Genomic DNA, 17,817 nt, shown 5'->3' with positions numbered 1-17,817 from the left:
GCAGCTCACTGCCTGACCCTCAGCAAGTCACTTGTCCTCAGTGCTAAAAGGGAGAGGCCTATCAATTAGCTTCATGTGGCGGCTGTGAAAAGGGTGACTAAGAAACCTGATTGCAAAGCACTCTGAAAACACTAAACACTATAGAGACAGGCTTGCTAATAGCCAGGTTGCCACCAGTCACCACCTAAGCATTGCAAATGCCCTTGGCTCTTTTTAAGCTCCCTTCTCCCTCTTGGCTCTTCTGATGTCAATCGCTCCTGGTGACAAAGACAAAAAGACAAGTGAGGATTCTTCTCACTTGCCTAGTCCTCTCACTCACTTCTCACTTCCTGATCCACAGGAAACATGCTGGAGACTTGAACTAGCCTCTGTGTTCCTGTTGTTTCCAAAGCAACTTGCAGAGCCCCTATGAAGGAAGAGACACTGTACAAACGGCCAACTGAAGGCCTTTCTTTTCTCTCCTTTCCTTTCCAGGTGCACACAGACCACAAGTAAAACCACATATTTAACAAAGGGGATGAGAGAGGAGAAGATTAATATGAAGGACTTGAAAACACAGAATTCACTTAATTCTTATCAGTGATCTCCCTATTTCTTATTCTTTCATGAAATGCCCTCACTTAAGGGAAAAGGGAGATTAATTGATTTCTGACCTCCTCCCAAGCCAGAAATGGTTTTCCTCATTCATTGATAAACACTGATTTAGAATTTTGCTTGTCTGTGAGGGACTATGTAGCAATTCACGTTCTTCCCAAGCCACCAGCTGTACGGTATCTATTTTAAAGACAAGCCTGCCCCATGTTATCTTCCCAGCAATTTCTTGAAGGCATGCAAGAATAGCCAGGACACAAAAGCAATATAATCACTCACTCACTAAAGTACAGATTCAGTCACCATACATACGCGTTTCAGAAAAGTACAAATTTCCTATCTTTTAGCACCACAATTGTCCTTCCTGTATGGGAGGACTTGCCTTTTCAAGTCAAATGCAAGCATGTCGATCCCCAGCAAAATCATTCCAAAGCTAAGTGGTTTGCTAGGAAAGAATACCTTTACCTCTTGCTCAACTGCTCCTCTGGTTCAATTGCAGCACTTTTCACATACCAGATACGGATTACTCAAGGCAGGTTTGGGGATGATAAGGCAAAGGAACTTAAACCAATGAAAAAATAAATAATACTTACTGAGAAAAGTATTTGCATACAATAAATTCTCTATGTACAAATGCAAATTTATGTAACAATATGAGAGACCAATTTTTTAAAAATAATATTAACAGATAACCCAAGCAATTGACACATAAATATTTTTAGTGTAGGACAAGGGTCAGCAAACTACTGCCAGAGTTAAATCCAGCCTCTTTCTCCTGTGTTATAAACAAAGCTTTATCAGAACACAGCCAAACCCATTCCTTTAGATACTCTGCATTTGTTTTCAGCTGTTTTGGTGCTTCAGTGACAGACGTGTAGTTGCAACACACCATATGACTCACAAACTTGAAAATGTTTACTATCTGCCCTTTTCCTAAAAAAGCACCAACCCCTAGTTTAGAAGATAACAAGGTCACTGCAGATTGGAATAGTCTGGGAAGTTTCTAGAGAAGGAGGCAAGCAGCTTAAAGAGAAACTACAATTGAACCAGAAGATAAGTGATAAGTGGACAAATATTTTTTCCTGAGTAATCATTTATCTACAGACTAGAAATGTCCTTAAGATTGAGAAAAGGATGAGATCTTCCTATGCTGAGAAAATCATTATTAGAGCGATGAAACTCTCAGTGAGCAGCAAAACAGATGGACTAGTAAATAAACTGGGTTTCTTGGCTAATTCCCAATTCACACCCCAATGATACCACACCAGAGGTTTGTCGTGGATGGAGGTGGTGGTGATGGTGCTGGTCGTGGTATTTTCAAAACTAACTTGCTTCAAGAGAAACATACTTGCCACGTGACAAGTTTCAGCAAAATGGGAAGAATGCTAGACTAGTGATAACAGAAAATCTGGACACAAACCTTGCCTCTGCCCATTAGTGAACACACTCTCACCTGCAATAGAATCATAGGGGCCAAGGTCAGAATGGGAATCAGTATCCCAAGATGGACTCAGTGTGGGTCCAATAGCCAGGATGTCAGCTGATACTCAGGCTGTGGTTAGTGCCTGTGACCTAAACAAGCCTCCAGGGTAGAATGGATGATTCAACCATCACCTCCTGTGCCCTGAGGCAGACCCAGCTGCAAGGGTCACAGATTTTTCTAAATCATCCATCCTGCCGTGGTCCAAGCTGTTTCTCACAGAAAGAAAGGTCCGTTTTAGGTTACAACCTCATCATTTAAAAGAAGAAAGAACATATACAAATAAAAGAATTGGACACTATCCTTTTCACGACCTATAATGGGGTCTCTCCTGGGGCCCTAAAGACCTAAGATTCTGAACAAACGCTTAAAACCAGTAGGATTGATGCCTTCAAACAGAATTACCATAAAGATACATCTAAAATAAAAAGCACAGTTTAATAAGGCAATAAGGTATTAAAAATCAATGTGATAACAAAATTGAACATTTTCTACTGGTTTAAAGACTAGTTAAAGTCTATTGACTCACAAATTACTCTGGCATCATTTATAGCCCTGAAGCCCTGAGAAACCACCTAGAATCGAGAGATGTCTTATCACATTCTGGTAACTGACTCTGAAGAACCTTGTCAACATCAAGATCCTGAGCAGGGTGCTTATTTCAAAGTGAAAAACATTGGAAGGGCAGCTGCCCTTACCTGCTCTCATGCCCATTTTGATCTTGTTCTCAAGTGTCAAAGGCTCAATATAACTGGTTTCCCTAACCAAGAGAATCCTCTTTAATAAAACGAACGCTGTGAGGCCACATAAGCCACCTTCTTTACAAATGACCATTTAGTAGAGGGTCCAGTCTTAAATGGACCTCTCCAAAGTCCTTTTCAATTGGCAATAAATGTGAGCTGCCATCACTAACTACCTTACCATTTGCGGAACTCATCAACAAACGCATGTGAGTTTTGCTGGTTAAGGAATTGTGCATATTAAAATAGGAATGGGCTGAGAACAGGGGCTGAAAAGTGAATGGAATTTGTCCCAAACAATATAACAAATTTCAAAATGCAGTTGCTAAAGTCCCCTCTGTCTAAAACTCTGTCGAAAAGAAAGCATCCAATTTCTAACTGTAGCTTCTGTTAACTTCTGGCACTCAATACATGCCTGGCATTCAAAAGGATAAAGACCCATCACTCCCACACAATTTATTTGTGATCAAATTTACTGGAGTTGTGATTTATTTCTGAGTGTGTATTTTATGTTTTACTTTTATGATATTTCTGTAGTTAGGGTTATTAAATTTCCTAGCGTACGAGAATGTTTAAGTAAAAAAATTCTCTTTTTGACATTAAGACACAGCGGTCTTGAATGGCAAAAACAGCTGAAATATTTTGACTATTAAAAAGCCTTTCTTAGAGCCAGCTTTTATGTAAGTCCAGGATGGCTCCCATCTGTGCTTGGGTTTATTAGTTTTTTGTTATCTGGCAAACATTAGAACTTCTGCCTCACATGTTGTTCTGTTGCAAATGAGAAGCATCTTAGGTCAAGAAAAGACAGTATCAAATTCCTTTATTTGTTATACTACATTTACATCAGATTTACATTTCCTCCATGATCCTTACATTTCTGTATCCAATCTTCTTTCTAATAAACTGCTAAGAGCAATAGCTGGATGAATAAAACTACCAAAATACTAATTAGTGCAAGGGTTTTAAAGCAAGGTTAGCTGTCTCCTTGTGTTTTCTTTTTCTCTTTTAAAAAAAAAATAATTCAAAAGTTGCTTCTACTTCTCCAAACTATATTACGGAAGTTACAAAAATCTGAAAGAGGATAAAAATTCTGAAAGAGGGCTCGATGATCCGTGTGCCTCAACTAAGCACTCCTGAGATCACAAGTATCTGAGGTGAGTGGATTTTTGTGAGATATCGAAAAGTTTGAGGACAAGATGTTCTCCCAAAGGGAAGAATTAGACCAGGGAGAGACACTTGAAACAAGGATAATGAAATACTTTCAGAAGGGAGGAACGATCTTTGAATAGGCTGTCCCTTCACTACTAGTACCTCTTCCTTCCCACCTCTGATTCTGGGCTTAACACTAGGACCCTGTGGTAAGAAGTACTTTTTCTATAGGCTTTGGGCCTGGAACAAGGTGGATTGCAAGCAGGAGTTGGGCAATTTTCTCAGCCCAGGGAATGTTGGGAGACCTGATCATAGGAGCCCTGGGGAAGGGCCAGGACCTCACTATAGCAGCCAGTCAACAGCCAAAGTCAGGACCAGACTATGGAGGCCAGGGAAACCTGTACACTTGAGGAGCGAGCAGCTCCCAAAGGCAGGCTCCCAGGGGCTGAGCGCACAGATCCCATCCACCCACCCAACCCGTGCTGGCCTGGCCTGAGCAAACACAGTCTACCATGACTTTCAGGAATGCCACATTTACACGTGTGGGTGGGTTGTTTTTTCCAAATACCCCATTGCTTAGCAATACAGAAACTACGTTGTAGAATTTCTAGATTAAACTCTAAAATAACCCTAAATCTACTAAGAATTATTTACCCAGCCAGTAAAGGCCCTCAAGTCGTAAAACAATTAAAGGGAAGCCTGTAAGTTATTTCATACGCTCTCTTTCTTCATACTGCTTCTCTACCCGTGCTTTAATTAGCTTCATATGTCAACATGCCACCAGTTTATACAGGCTCCATAGCACACAATCTAAAAGATAATAAAGAAAAGTTCCATGTGAACTGTAAAAGTGACACTGATCACTGTCTCGCAATGGACCTCCTACCATTTTTCTTTCATTCTCTGCGACAACCACAGAATCTAAAGAAAGGCCTGGTCCGCTTCTTGGCTTTTATTTCAGGTGCTTTAGTCTACAGTCTACAGTTGTCTGCAATAAATAAGCTTCCTTTGAAAGAACATTGTCTGCTTTCTGTGGATCCCAGTATAGCTGCCATTTGATTCATATGCAGGGCCTCTTGTGTTATTCTCCTCAGTCTAGTCACACTGCAAAAGACTAATATATGATATCTCGTCTCTTTGTCATCTCTTTTTCACAGTAATCTATTTTGGCTTCTTCCATAATTGAATTCCTGAAAAGTATGTTACATTTTAAAATAAAGAATACATATTGTTTTGGTATAAATTAGAGGTAAATAAAAGTTTTTCTAACATTTCCTATATTGATGGTCTCTTTCATCATAATTTTAAAAACTTTGTGAAATAACATTCTCCATTTATTATATGAAATCCTTTGAAATCTTTTATCTATCTATTTATTTATTTATTTACGGCTGCGTCAGGTCTTTAGTTGCGGCACACGGGATCTTCGTTGAGGCATGCGGGATCTTTCATTGCGGTGCACGGACTTCTCTCTAGTTGTGGCATGTGGGTTTTCTCTTCTCTAGTTGTGGCGTGCAGGCTCCAGGATGCATGGGCTCTGTAGTTCTGGTGCACAGGTTCCAGAGTGCGTGGGCTCTGTAGTTTGTGGTATGCGGGCTCTTTCACTGAGGCGCGCGAGCTCAGTAGTTGTGACCCGCAAGCTTAGTTGCCCTGCAGCATGTGGGACCTTAGTTCCCTGACCAGGGATCGAACCCACATCCCCTGCATTGTAAGGCGGATTCTTTACCACTGGACCACCAGGGAAGTCCCCCTTTGAAATATTTTTAACAGTGATTTGTAAAAAAACGTTTACATTGGTTTATGTGCTTAGAGAATATCTTAAGTTCTGGGGATCTTTATCATTGGTACCAACTTTGAAAAGGCATTTCTTTCTCAAATGATAATACCTAATAGGTAATACTGAATTTTAAAAAAGTAATAGGACCATTTACACTTTGGGGCTCCCTTTGAAATACTGTGTTCACAAACTGGGTGTAGAGTACAGCGCTCAACGATGCTTGTCGAGTACTACGGAGACCATGGCAGATTGAAGAGCCTGTGCCCGCCAGGTGATGAGTGATACCCATGCATACTTCCCACGGGCTCCTCTTGATCACTGGATAGAACCAACTCAATCTTCACTGCATTTCTCTATTTGTTCTTGACTACAGACCCCTTCATTCTGGGACTTGGTAACTTTGCATGGGTATAAGACGGACACACACGCTTTTATTTATCCTTGGGCTCAGAATGTTCAGGGCTGAAAGAAACCACACTTACCAGTGAAGAAACAGAGGCCTTTGTATCTGACCGGAGAGAAATCCATAAGCATTCATTACACTCATCTTGGTTATTTTTAAATGTGTATATTGTTAGGGAAAACTAGTGCCTTTATGTTCATTACATATAATTTTATATAAATAAGGGGATTGCACATTATCTCTCAAAATATACATAAGCTAACACTGCCCAGACTAGTATGTGAGCCCCATTACATGCATACTTGATATGATATGAGCCTCAAAGATTTACACATAAGACTGTACGTTACTTTAATAGCTGTCTGATGAAATTTTATTAACTTTAGAACACAATGAGGAAGAATAACCCACAATGACATAAATACACACTAAATACACACCTGTAAATAAAAGATCCAATATGATGCCCACCTGTAGTTTTAGGGAACTTTATATCAAAACTAAAAGGGGCACACCTCTTTTGTGTATACATTACACATATACACAAACTTTCTCTGGATAAAGAGTCATGGATTTGCAGCGCTGAGCAGAACCTTCCACCCCACCTTTGACAATCCTCTTTTCTAGTCAAGACATTTAAGGTTCACAGAGGTTAGGGTATCATCCTGGTCCAGCAGCTCTTTAGGCCAAGTCCTAGTTCTTGTAATCCCCATTCAGTGCTTGTTCTAGCGTATTCACAGTGACTCCTTTAATTACTTGATTATTAACAGAGTCCAAAGTCACGGCTGACCATGTCTCAGCTTTCTAAAAACGACTTAGTTATGTTTTGCTTATTTTTCACACACTGATAGCTTTTTAAGTATAATTTAGGAAAGTCTCAAATCACTTAGAAATTTATTTACTTAAACTGTCTTACTTTGTCAAAGAATATAATTATTTGCCTATACTACATTTATTATCTATATTGTATTTATACTTAGGCAATATATAGGCATTGCCTATATTACATTTATATTTGCCTACTTTACATTTTGATATTGGTAACTATCAGTTATTAAGAGGCACCAATTTTAATTTTTATTGTGTTATAAATGTGATCCTTTTCCTCAGGCTACAGCGAAGAAAGAAACTAGACGTTTAGACCCTTACATGAAAAATGCCTAAACCCCACTGTAGGAAAGATTTGAACCAGAAAGAAGAGGAGGACAGCACAGTTCAGATGCCTCTTTTCCATCAGTCAGAGAGGTTGTGACCTCCAGCGGGAAATGGAGATCAAAGTGAGACTGTGCTCCAACGGGAGTCTCCACACCTTTACGAGTGTCAACTAAGCCAGGTTTTCATCATTTACATTTTTTGATATCCATATTTCGATAGTATTTACATTTAATTTGCTTAATGTAATCCCCAAGTCAAACATCACACAGTACTTTCCACCACTTTCTCTGAGACTGTTTTCTTACCATTAGAAAAAGCAAGAAAAGGGAAGACTCTTTCATCTTTACCTCATAAAGATTTTTTGACTCCACTCTGGATTAAAAAAAAATAATAATAAGAGTAGAGAGCCATTTCTACAGGACAAGGCAACATTAATTTCTCTTGTAGTTCCATCCCAAATTTTCCCCAAATATTCCTCCATATTGCTTCCCATTCAAATACCTATGATTCTAGTTGATATTACTACACAGCAAAACTTTGTGCTGAGAGAGTCCCATTGTTTTTGGTGACAAATTCTGCCAAGGACAGGTAACAAAAATGCTACTATTTTATATGGCTACTACAAATAAAAAAAAACATTTTAAAAACTATGCCCTAGTGATAGAATTACTAACATACCAGTATAGCTATAAAAAGGCAACACTGTTAAATATGAATTATTGCTACCACAGTCCCTAACAGTGGAGTACCTTTTAAATTCAATAATTCTATTAATAAGTTTAATAAGTAGTATAGCTATGTTGCCTGTTGCATTTCTATTTCACCTATTTTCCCTCATGAGAAATAAGATTTCTCATCATGTAGCAGATTCTCAAACAAGAATCCTTAAGCGTGACGGGGTGACAGAAGAATGTTGCAAATCCCTTCACTCTGAGAGACTCCATGTTGCTTTAGACATTTTTGCTGTGAGCTTTACTCTCTGATATTTTCTCTGATAGATTTTCACTTTTCCCTTAATCCAGTCTCCATGTATTTAGGTTCTCCAGCATGGCTTTCCCCCATCAACTTACTTCCCATATCTATTTGTCTCTTTTATTCCAATACACCCACACCACTTGTGTAGTACCCATCTCCTTGGAAAACGCTATACAGAAAAAGCTTTTTTCCTTTTCTTGAATTATATAAATCACGGTGATTTAGAGAAAATTGTAATCCACAAGCACTATTTCTCTGGTGGAGTCCATTTTTTCCCCAAATATGGCTCTAGCAGCAACCAACCCTTAATGGATTTAACTCATTTCTTCTATCAGTAGCATCCAGATTCTACTCAGGTTGTGCAACATAATTAGAGTTGCTATCCATGAGAAGCTTTTTTGCGCAAGTTGCTCCTCCTGAGTGCCACAAAGGTAATTTCCATGCAAATAACAACTGAAGGATACCGCCATTCGCTCTTAGCATCCTCGAAAGCACTACTCTGTGTCTGCTTTTGTGCTATAGTTACTGAATTGTTCTTCCAGAGCAATTCCAACCCTAGAAGAGCCATATATTTACGACCCGATAAGGCAAAAATGACTTGCAAAACATAAGTCAGAAAATGTGGAAAGGAGAAAGAGCGATACAATAAATAAGTACTTCCATAGCAAAACAGGAAAAGCACAGGAGGGAAATCTACATATCAGAGAGAAACAACTCTCCCTGCCCCCCCAATCTCTGCCCAGCACGCCGGCAATCTGCATAAGCACACAGGTGAGGGAGCTTTTCCAAGATGAGATGCTGGACCTGGGGTGTGTTGCCATGGAAGTGAGGGGCTCGATTTCTTCAGCTCCTGGGTACCCTCCTCAGCACTTCTGGCAATGGTGACAGCTTCTTTCCTTTGTTCAGGAACTGCTCTGAAAATGGCTCTGCCTCTTTCCCAGTGCACTGAAAGACTGCATTGTTGAGGCCACATTGCTACTGAATTACACGAGAGGGAATTTTTCCTTTCCACTCCTAAAATTAGACTCCTGTGTGTGTGTGCTAGCACAACAGAAAGAGAAACACTTGCTGAAAAGGGCCCACTCAGTGGTGCTCCAAGTTGCCAGTGCCTTTCTAACCATTTGCTGAACCCACAGCACAGGGCAGGCATAGGACACCAGGCACCTACACTGATGCTGGAAAACTTGCCCTAAAACCCTGGTCTCAAGAGGTGGGTGGTTTGTTCTGGAGAGGGTCTCTGGGGCATAAAGGACACACAGTGCTTTCCAAGCAGATGTTGGTGCCAGAGTATTAGAGGAAAAGACAGATTTCCCAGTAAGACTTGTAGCAAATGTACTTAATTGACTTTGGATTTACAGCAAACTGCTTGCTTCTTGTCTTTAGTCCTCTCCATAATGCAAACTCCAAACTCAAAACAAGATAGGTGAAAATAGCTTTAAAAATATTAGTTTTTACCTTATGGTTGTATCTGAAAAGTAACTGATGTCTTCAAAGGATAGTATTATTTATAACAAAATCATCAGATAGGCATTCTTCATTATCCACTTTAAGATATTTTCTCCTTGAACAGACTGCATTGCAGACATAGCACATAAACATATTGGCTAGGTCTGGATTAAAAAAATCTTTGTGAGGTTCGTGCCCCGGTCCGGGAGGATCCCACATGCCGCGGAGCGGCTGGGCCCGTGAGCCATGGCCGCTGAGCCTGCGCGTTCGGAGCCTGTGCTCCGCAACGGGAGAGGCCACAGCAGTAAGAGGCCCGCGTACCAAAAAAAAAAAAAAAAAAAAAAACCAAGCAAGGGCTTTGAATTTAGGCTAAAATATCAAATGTCACTGGGAAATGCCTTGAAACCCACTACTCTATCTATGTTTCCCTACCCACCTACCTCCAAATCATCCGAACGGAAAGACCTCTGACCACATTCTGTTAAGTATGAATTTTTCATGCAGATATGGGTCTGTGGGTTTGTACAATAAAACTTTACAATTCTGAAGTATCTGGGAAATATGTCAGGGAGGAGAAGGCTCTAAAATTCATTTTTCTTTCATTTATGATACTGCGGCTTGAAGAACAATACTTCCCTTAAAAGCAGGAATAGAATAAATGTCTAACAAATCTTAGACGGCTAAGCAGATCCAATGTTAATTTTTAAGATAAGGGTTAAAAAAACAATTTGACAATAAGATAAAAGTAGATTTAGCAGCTTAATTCCAGTGAATTAAGTTAATGGTATGAAATGATTGATGGAGGCACTGTGTGTACACTAGAAAGAACACTGAACAGGCCTGTGTCTTAGCCTGAGTCTGTCTGTAATCAGCTGTCTGCCCAGGACTATACTCCCAGACTCTGTGAACCTTATACGCTTTTTCTAAGGGAGGGGATTGTCCAATCTCATATGTCAGGTTCTAGTCAGGTTTGAAAATTAATGCCTTTTTATCCAGAGCAAGCTTGTGTCTATGTGTAAATATACCTGAGATAGAAATGCTGCTTTTAAATTTGATATGAAATTCCTTTACAACTACAACTTTACACCATCTCAGGTCTGTAATTTATAAATGCTTACTTAAGACATTGTGGGTGACTTTACCTCATTGGATTTGAAAGTTAACAAAATTTCATAGCTAGCAGCTACATTTATTTAAGTAACAACACAATCTTCATTCAGGGTTCATATTGTATTAAATATGTACACAGTGGAGCTGACAGACCAGTCTGAGCAGTTTTAGCATTACAGGTATATATTATGAGAGGGTAGATGCAATCGCGTGAAATATTTTTAAACGTAATCTATAAAAAATGTTCATGTTAGTTTATGTGTTCAAGGAAGAATATCCCAGGTCCAGGTTATCTTTAGTGATCACTTATACCAACTTTCAAAAAAGCATTTTCAAGGTTTATCCTTGTTGTCTCACATGGCAGGATTTCCTTCTTTTTCAAAAGGCTGAATAATGATCCATTATATGTTTTTGCCACATTTCCATTATCTATTCATCTGTTGATGTACCTTTAAAGTTGCTTCCACGTCTTGGCTACGGTTAATAGTGCTGCAATAGACACAGGAGTGCTAATGTCTCTTTAAGATCCTGATTGCAGTTCTTCTGGGTGACTATCTGGAAGTGGGATTGCTGGATCAAATGGCAATATTATGGCAAGAGAAATAAGCCAGTCACAGAAGGACAAATACCCCATGATTCCACTTATATATGAGGTGTCTTACACAGTCAAACTCACAGAAGCCAAGAACAGAGTGGTGGTCGCCAGGGGCTAGGAGAGGGGCAGGGAGAGACGGGGAGTCACTAATCAGCATGTACAAACTTTCCGTTATGCGAGATGAGTAAGTTCTGGAGATCGGAAGTACAACATCATGCCTATAGATAACAATACTGTATTAAATGCTTAAAAATCTGTTAAGAGGGTAGACCTCATGTTGTCTTCCTGGCAAAATAAAAACAAAAGTAAAAAGGCATTTTCTTTTCAAATAATACCTAACAAATAATACTGCATTTTCAGAAATTAATGAGACTGTTCTGACTTTAAGATACCTTTGAAATATTGCGTTTACTTAGTGGACGTACAGCGTAGCTCAGTGATCCCCGGAGGATGTTGCAAAGGCTGCGGCAGAGCCAAGAGCTCTGTGCTTACTAGGTGCTGACCTGCCATGGCATCCATACTGACGTTTCATCCATGCCTTCTGTGAGCTCCTCTTCACCACCAGATAGAACCAAACTCAATCTTCACTGCATTTTTCTATCTATTTTCTAAAAAAAAAAACAAACCCTTCTTTCTGGGACCTGGTAACTATGCATGGGTATAAGACTGGACCCAAGCTTTAATTACACTTAGGCCTATGAAATACAAGAGCTGGGAGGAACCTTGTCATTTACACATCAAGAAATGGAAGCCTTTGCACCTAACCAGAAGGATATCCACAAGCATTTATGACACTCATCCTGTTTATTTTTAAATATGTATTTCAGGAGCAAAGTTGTGACTTTCTGTTCATTATACACAGTTTTATATAAGGAATGAAAGTAAGCATTAAGGAAATTTCTTCATCCAGGAAAAGGTTTTATGTAATTAGTCTAAATACTAAACTAACAGCAAAAGACCTTGCTCCAGATATCACAGATATCTGATATACTTGGAATTCCAATTGCTAACTATATTCTTATTACTGTTAATCCAAAGACAAGCGGACACATTTTTTATAAACTTGGGAGTAAAAAATAATACCTTCTAATCAAGGCACAGTGAACAAGCTCTTATAATTGGAAATCAAGTGTTCAGATACTGATACTAATTTATGCAAGGATGTCAACTTGTCACATTGAACTGACCTTGCAAATCAGCTCACATCATGCAGTCATAAATCCTTTCTGCAGGGAAATCTCACGATTATTTGTTTTAGTACCAATAAACATCTAAGAATAAATTACGCTAGTCGGCCCAAGTCTCAGAGTTCCACGAGGATTCACTTGACATGATTCCCACTGCTCTAAGGTCCATTTACTGTTTTCCATCCTCAGATCTCACCTACTGTCCCTGTTCATTTCAGTTGTGTTTATACAAGTAGTTGCAAATTGTGGTTCTATCATATCTATCTTAGCTATAAACGAAGGCAATGCTCTCAAATACAGAAATTTAACAGAAATAATGTTTATGAACTGAGATAGATATTCGTCGCGTAAGTCCAATAGCATATTTCAAACAACAGGTTTTCTTTGCATTAAAGTGCTTTGGACATGTAAGGAGCTGTTTAATTCTAAAACATTGTTTTTCCATTTTATCATCACTGAAATCAGCAAGAATTGGACATGGTATAATTGACAACATTTTTTTCTTTCTGAATAGTACACATGATAATGGTGCTTCTCACATCAGTAACATCTTAGGCTCAATAAAACATGGTCTTTCTTAGCCATTTCTTGTGGGGAAAAACAAAAACAACAATCTTCTTAGATAAAAAATAGCAATGCATTTAAAATTATATGAATTTGGAGAAAATAGTTTAATTTGGAAAGTGGTTTAATCTCTTCTACTCTTAACTACGCAAGCATTTAAATATGCACACACATATCAAGTATAGTTGAGGACTCTTCTGATTTCCCTTCAAGGCCTCTAACAATCACTTTCACAGATTTTTAAAAATCAATCTTATAATTATTTTTGTGCCTCTTTTTCAGTAAGACAGCACACATGCATTCATTCAATACTCGGTATGAGTTTCAATTCTCACTCAGAGAAAAACCAAGAAACATATCTCTTTTTTTCCCTCTTTCTTGTCTCTTATATTCCCAGTTGCCTGAGAGATGGTATAACTGTATATAAAATAATTACATCTTTTAGGTTTCTTGGAGCAGAGACATTAGATGTTGTCAGTTAAGGGTATTAGCACATGCTCTGAATCCAATATAAAAGGGAAAATGGCAAAGAAATTAAAAAAATGAAAAGTGTAGAAGAGCACAGGAAAAAACTCTACCAATAGTATTTTATTTCATAATGCAAATAATCCTTTCTGTCGTCATGAGCATTGACATATGTACAGTTTGAGAGGGTGAGAAATAGACTCATTTCATTTAATCTCGTGATTTCTAGCTGGATGGCTGGCCAGTGGAAGAAAGAGAGAGGTATTCATTCCCACATGCAGTACCAGACAGCTCAAATCATCATCAGTGAGCAAAACTAGTTTAAAAGTGAAACAAGATTAAAAAGACCTAAAATATCTTTCCAAAGCCTTTGCATTAATTAAGTCTTTGTATTAATGTTTATATGTCTTCTCCTGAATTATAAACAGTCTTTGTCTTGACACTTAAACTGTTTACTAGCTGTTTGAGGTTTAATTTTCTCTTAGTCACTTATGAAATAGAAATAGTCGCCAGAATGTAGAAAAAACACTAGTGACTAAATGCTGAGAAGACTCCTTTTTATGAAATATTAAAATACATTACTGTTTACCTGGCTGTCAAGGAAACCAAGCTAGAATGAGTAGATTTGTTCAACTCTTCAACAAAACATTTCCCAAGAACCACGACCTCAACCAACATCATTCTCACCAAGATATCAGCCCGTCGAAAAAGTTTTTACAGTAAAACATACGGCAAGGCGTTAAATCCCAGAAAAAGTGCCATTTTACATTCATCGGGGGAAAAAAAATTAAGCCCCAAAGTAAAAACTGTCAATTACTGTGATTGCTTTGTTGCACTGAAAGAGTTCAATTACATCACAAAGAATTTTAGAAAGTACTCATTTAATTAAAATATGAACTCTTCAAACTACCTGAAGCTTTCCCTAGCTCATGAATGAGCACATTTTCCATTTAAATAAGAGTCCGTTCCCTATATTCAACATGCACGACAGATGTGAGCAGTACCATCAAAGCACTTTCTACTTCTCTTCATTTTCTCTTTCTTCTTCCTTTCAGAATGATTTTACATTCATGTTTTAGACATCTGTGCCCTTTAGTATCACACTTAAGAATCTGGACAATATGATGCGTAAGTGGTTGATTACGGAAAGTAATCACGCTCTACATTGATGAATGGCTGTTGACAAAATGATTTCTATCATGTAACTGAGACTTTAAATTCCACATAAAATGCTACAACTCAAATGACACTGACTAGCTATGAGCTTCTGGAAGTCACCCACCTGGGGCAGCATGCGATTTTCCTCCTCCAGCTGTCTTACTCTTGCCTCCAGCTGCCTAACATAGGACAAGGTTGATTCTAAAATTGAAAAGAAAGAACTCACATTATACACACAGGTCTTGTTTGGTACTGTCAGGAAGTTTCTGGCTCCATTTATTCAAATTAGGTAGTGACTACTTAATCTGATATTTAGAAAAAAAGATTTGTCCCCAGAAGAACAATAACAGAAGCCATTAAAACCATAAGCAGTCTGAACAACTGCACAGTGTTAAGGAGAATCAGAGAAATTTACAGGTGGTTAAGACTGTAGGCGTCTGCATACCATGCAGCCTTCAGAACATTAGACACGTTGAAGACAGTTATTCCCTCTTTTCTACTTATTTTGTGTATGTATTTTAAGCTTTCCCACACATAAGACTTTCTGTAACATTCATTATAACAGAGAAATTACAAGGTCTTTAGAAAAAAAAGAAAAAGAAAATAAGATATTTAAAATATCCAGCTCCTTCCATTTTCTCAATAAACGTTTCAAGTCTCAAGAGCAACATTTTGTTCTTCTCACAAATCTATAGATAGTATGACCACACCTAGAGAACAGCTACAAAAGGGCTAAATAATGTTCGTCTGAATTTTGACTTTGATTTTGGCTGAGCATGACAGAGACTCAAGCTTTTCCCTATTTAGGTAAACCAGGGCAGACTTGAAATTGGTTGTTTTCATTTCTTCAACAAGCTCAAGCGTGTGCTGACAGCTCAGAATCAGCATCATGCTTAGTATCTGTTCCATAGCGAAACTCTCGATTTTATAGCTTTACATTATGAAAAAGTTCACACGTGGAGCAAAGTAGAGTTTTCATTTTGAGGAACCATCTGACAGTGACTCTTCTTCATTAAATCCAAAATAATCAACTGCATAGCATCATACTGCAACATAGTTGCAATTCCTTCATTACCCAGGAGCAAACATATTTCAGGTATAGTGAAATGTACATGACCAAAGAATCCCTCCAGAGCATATTTCCACAGTTAATTTTAAAGCAGCAGATCATGTGCACGTTCCTCAGCCTCAAAAACACAAAAGAGCAAGAGGCAAGGCCAAGAAGGTAGTGCCTTTTAGAAGGAAACATTTGGAGCCCCTAATAATCTGCAGTTAGGATGGATATGTATGCAAATTAACACCTTGATCTGAAATTCATCATGGAAACTCTTAATTTTTAGATGGAAATTGGTTATATGAACCCAATTCCATTTTGTGACCTCCAAAGCAACAAGGTAACATTTTATTTGCTTAAAATACATAAGAAACTTCAGTCCTTAATTCACAAATGTAAAAAAATTAAACTCATCCCTAACCGGTTTACAGCATGCCTGTTTGCACAAATGTTTGCAGAAGGTCCCCATCGCTAACATTAATATAACCATCCACTGATCTCACACCAATGGTGACGACTTGCCTTGAGCATTTCTCAACAAGACAGAAACACAAGGTAAAGGAAGCGGAAGACATTTGCTAGAAATATGCTCTCTCATATTTTTAGCTCAGTGAAATGTTAAGTGTTTGCTTTATGGACTCTTCAAAAGGGAAAAAAAAAGTATCTGGCATAAATGAATAACCAACTTATTGATTTCATGAATCCCCTTTCCTCTAGCAAATGAATAAGTGATTTGCTGATCATCAAAATGTGAATGTAGATTGCCTGATTTACACAGTTTTGCAAGCTCCTCTCTCTACTCTAAAAAAACAACCACTTGATAAGGGTCATTCGAGTGAAAAGTTGCTCAGAAAGAGTCTATTTAAACCATAAACAAATAAAATTCTTTTTTCCTTTGTTCACAATTTACACCGTATCTTTATTGTCCCTATACTGCATCATCCTTAAGGCTGTGATACTGAAAGCAGCCGAAATGACTCTATACCGAGTGATTCAGGTGACATTTGAAAAATGCCACTGAATGGATTTTAATTCAGTAACTATCTTCAGTCACTTTAATCTGTTTCTCTTCTTTAAATCTTTGCAGTTTACATATTTGATGGTTTCATTAAGTTTCTACTTACATTACAAAAGTCACATCATGTCAGTTCCCAAAAAGGGTAAAGTCTTGAATTTGGAAAACATTCCTTAACTCCAATGTTTAATGTCAAGTTACAACAGATGAAGTCCAAATCTCTGTTTCAAAGCATTCACTGTAAATATGGGCATGGACAGGAAATGATAGGGAAGATTTTTAGACAGATAACGTAAAAAAACAAATTAGCTCCAAGGTAAAGGCAAAGCTAAGGAAAGTTTTGAGTTCATTTGCTCCACAAATATTTATTGCATCACTGACGTGTGTTGGGTACTACGAGGGTTGGAATGAAGAAAAGGCCAGTTATTGCAAGTCTTAAGTTTCTCAGAATGCAAATTTCATTTTAGGATTACACACCCATGTGCTACGTTCCAGAAGGTCCTGTTGTTCCAAGCTCACTCTCTTTTGCAATTATTATTTAACAATGAACAGATACGATGAATGAAAAAACTCGTGTGTATATGTGGCGGGGTGGGGTTTGGGGGACAGGAAGTATAGTTAATCTGCATGAATAAAAGAGAATTCACGCTGTTAGTTGTTTAATTCATCAAGAAACTTTTTATATACTCCCTTTATATGGGAGTGGAGCAGGCAAACCTTTTTCTGGAATATACTGGAAGACCATCACTGGGTCCCCAAGTCCCTATATGAAGAGCCATTGAGGAAACCATCCAATCCTTCAATTGTGATGTGAGAGAAAAATAAACATTTGTTTTGTTAAACCCTCATGATTTCAAGATTTATTTGTTATTGCATCATAGGCTAGCCAAGCCCAACTACTAGTATATAACCAATAATGGGACAGAAAATATGTAAACATTTTAATAAAACAT

At 38.2% G+C, this 17,817-nt stretch overlaps 1 protein-coding gene across 5 annotated transcripts in view; it reads right to left on the bottom strand.

Moving 5' to 3' along the window:
* CCDC85A (coiled-coil domain containing 85A) overlaps nt 1-17,817 on the bottom strand; it is a 212,077-nt gene that overhangs the window by 27,698 nt on the left and 166,562 nt on the right. For 4 of the 5 annotated variants that reach the window (XM_024118876.3, XM_024118877.3, XM_024118878.3 and 1 more), the window contains exon 3: nt 14,920-14,996. The exons of the other annotated variant lie outside the window; for it this stretch is intronic. In XM_024118876.3, coding sequence (XP_023974644.1) covers nt 14,920-14,996 — 77 coding nt within the window. The remainder of the gene's footprint in view (nt 1-14,919; nt 14,997-17,817) is intronic. 5 annotated transcript variants of the gene reach the window in all.

This window comes from Physeter macrocephalus, chromosome 12 (assembly GCF_002837175.3).
Source record: "Physeter macrocephalus isolate SW-GA chromosome 12, ASM283717v5, whole genome shotgun sequence".
NCBI lineage: Eukaryota > Metazoa > Chordata > Mammalia > Artiodactyla > Physeteridae > Physeter > Physeter macrocephalus.
The sequence above is the reverse complement of the archived record's forward strand: the minus strand, read 5'-3'. Positions and strand labels throughout refer to the sequence as shown.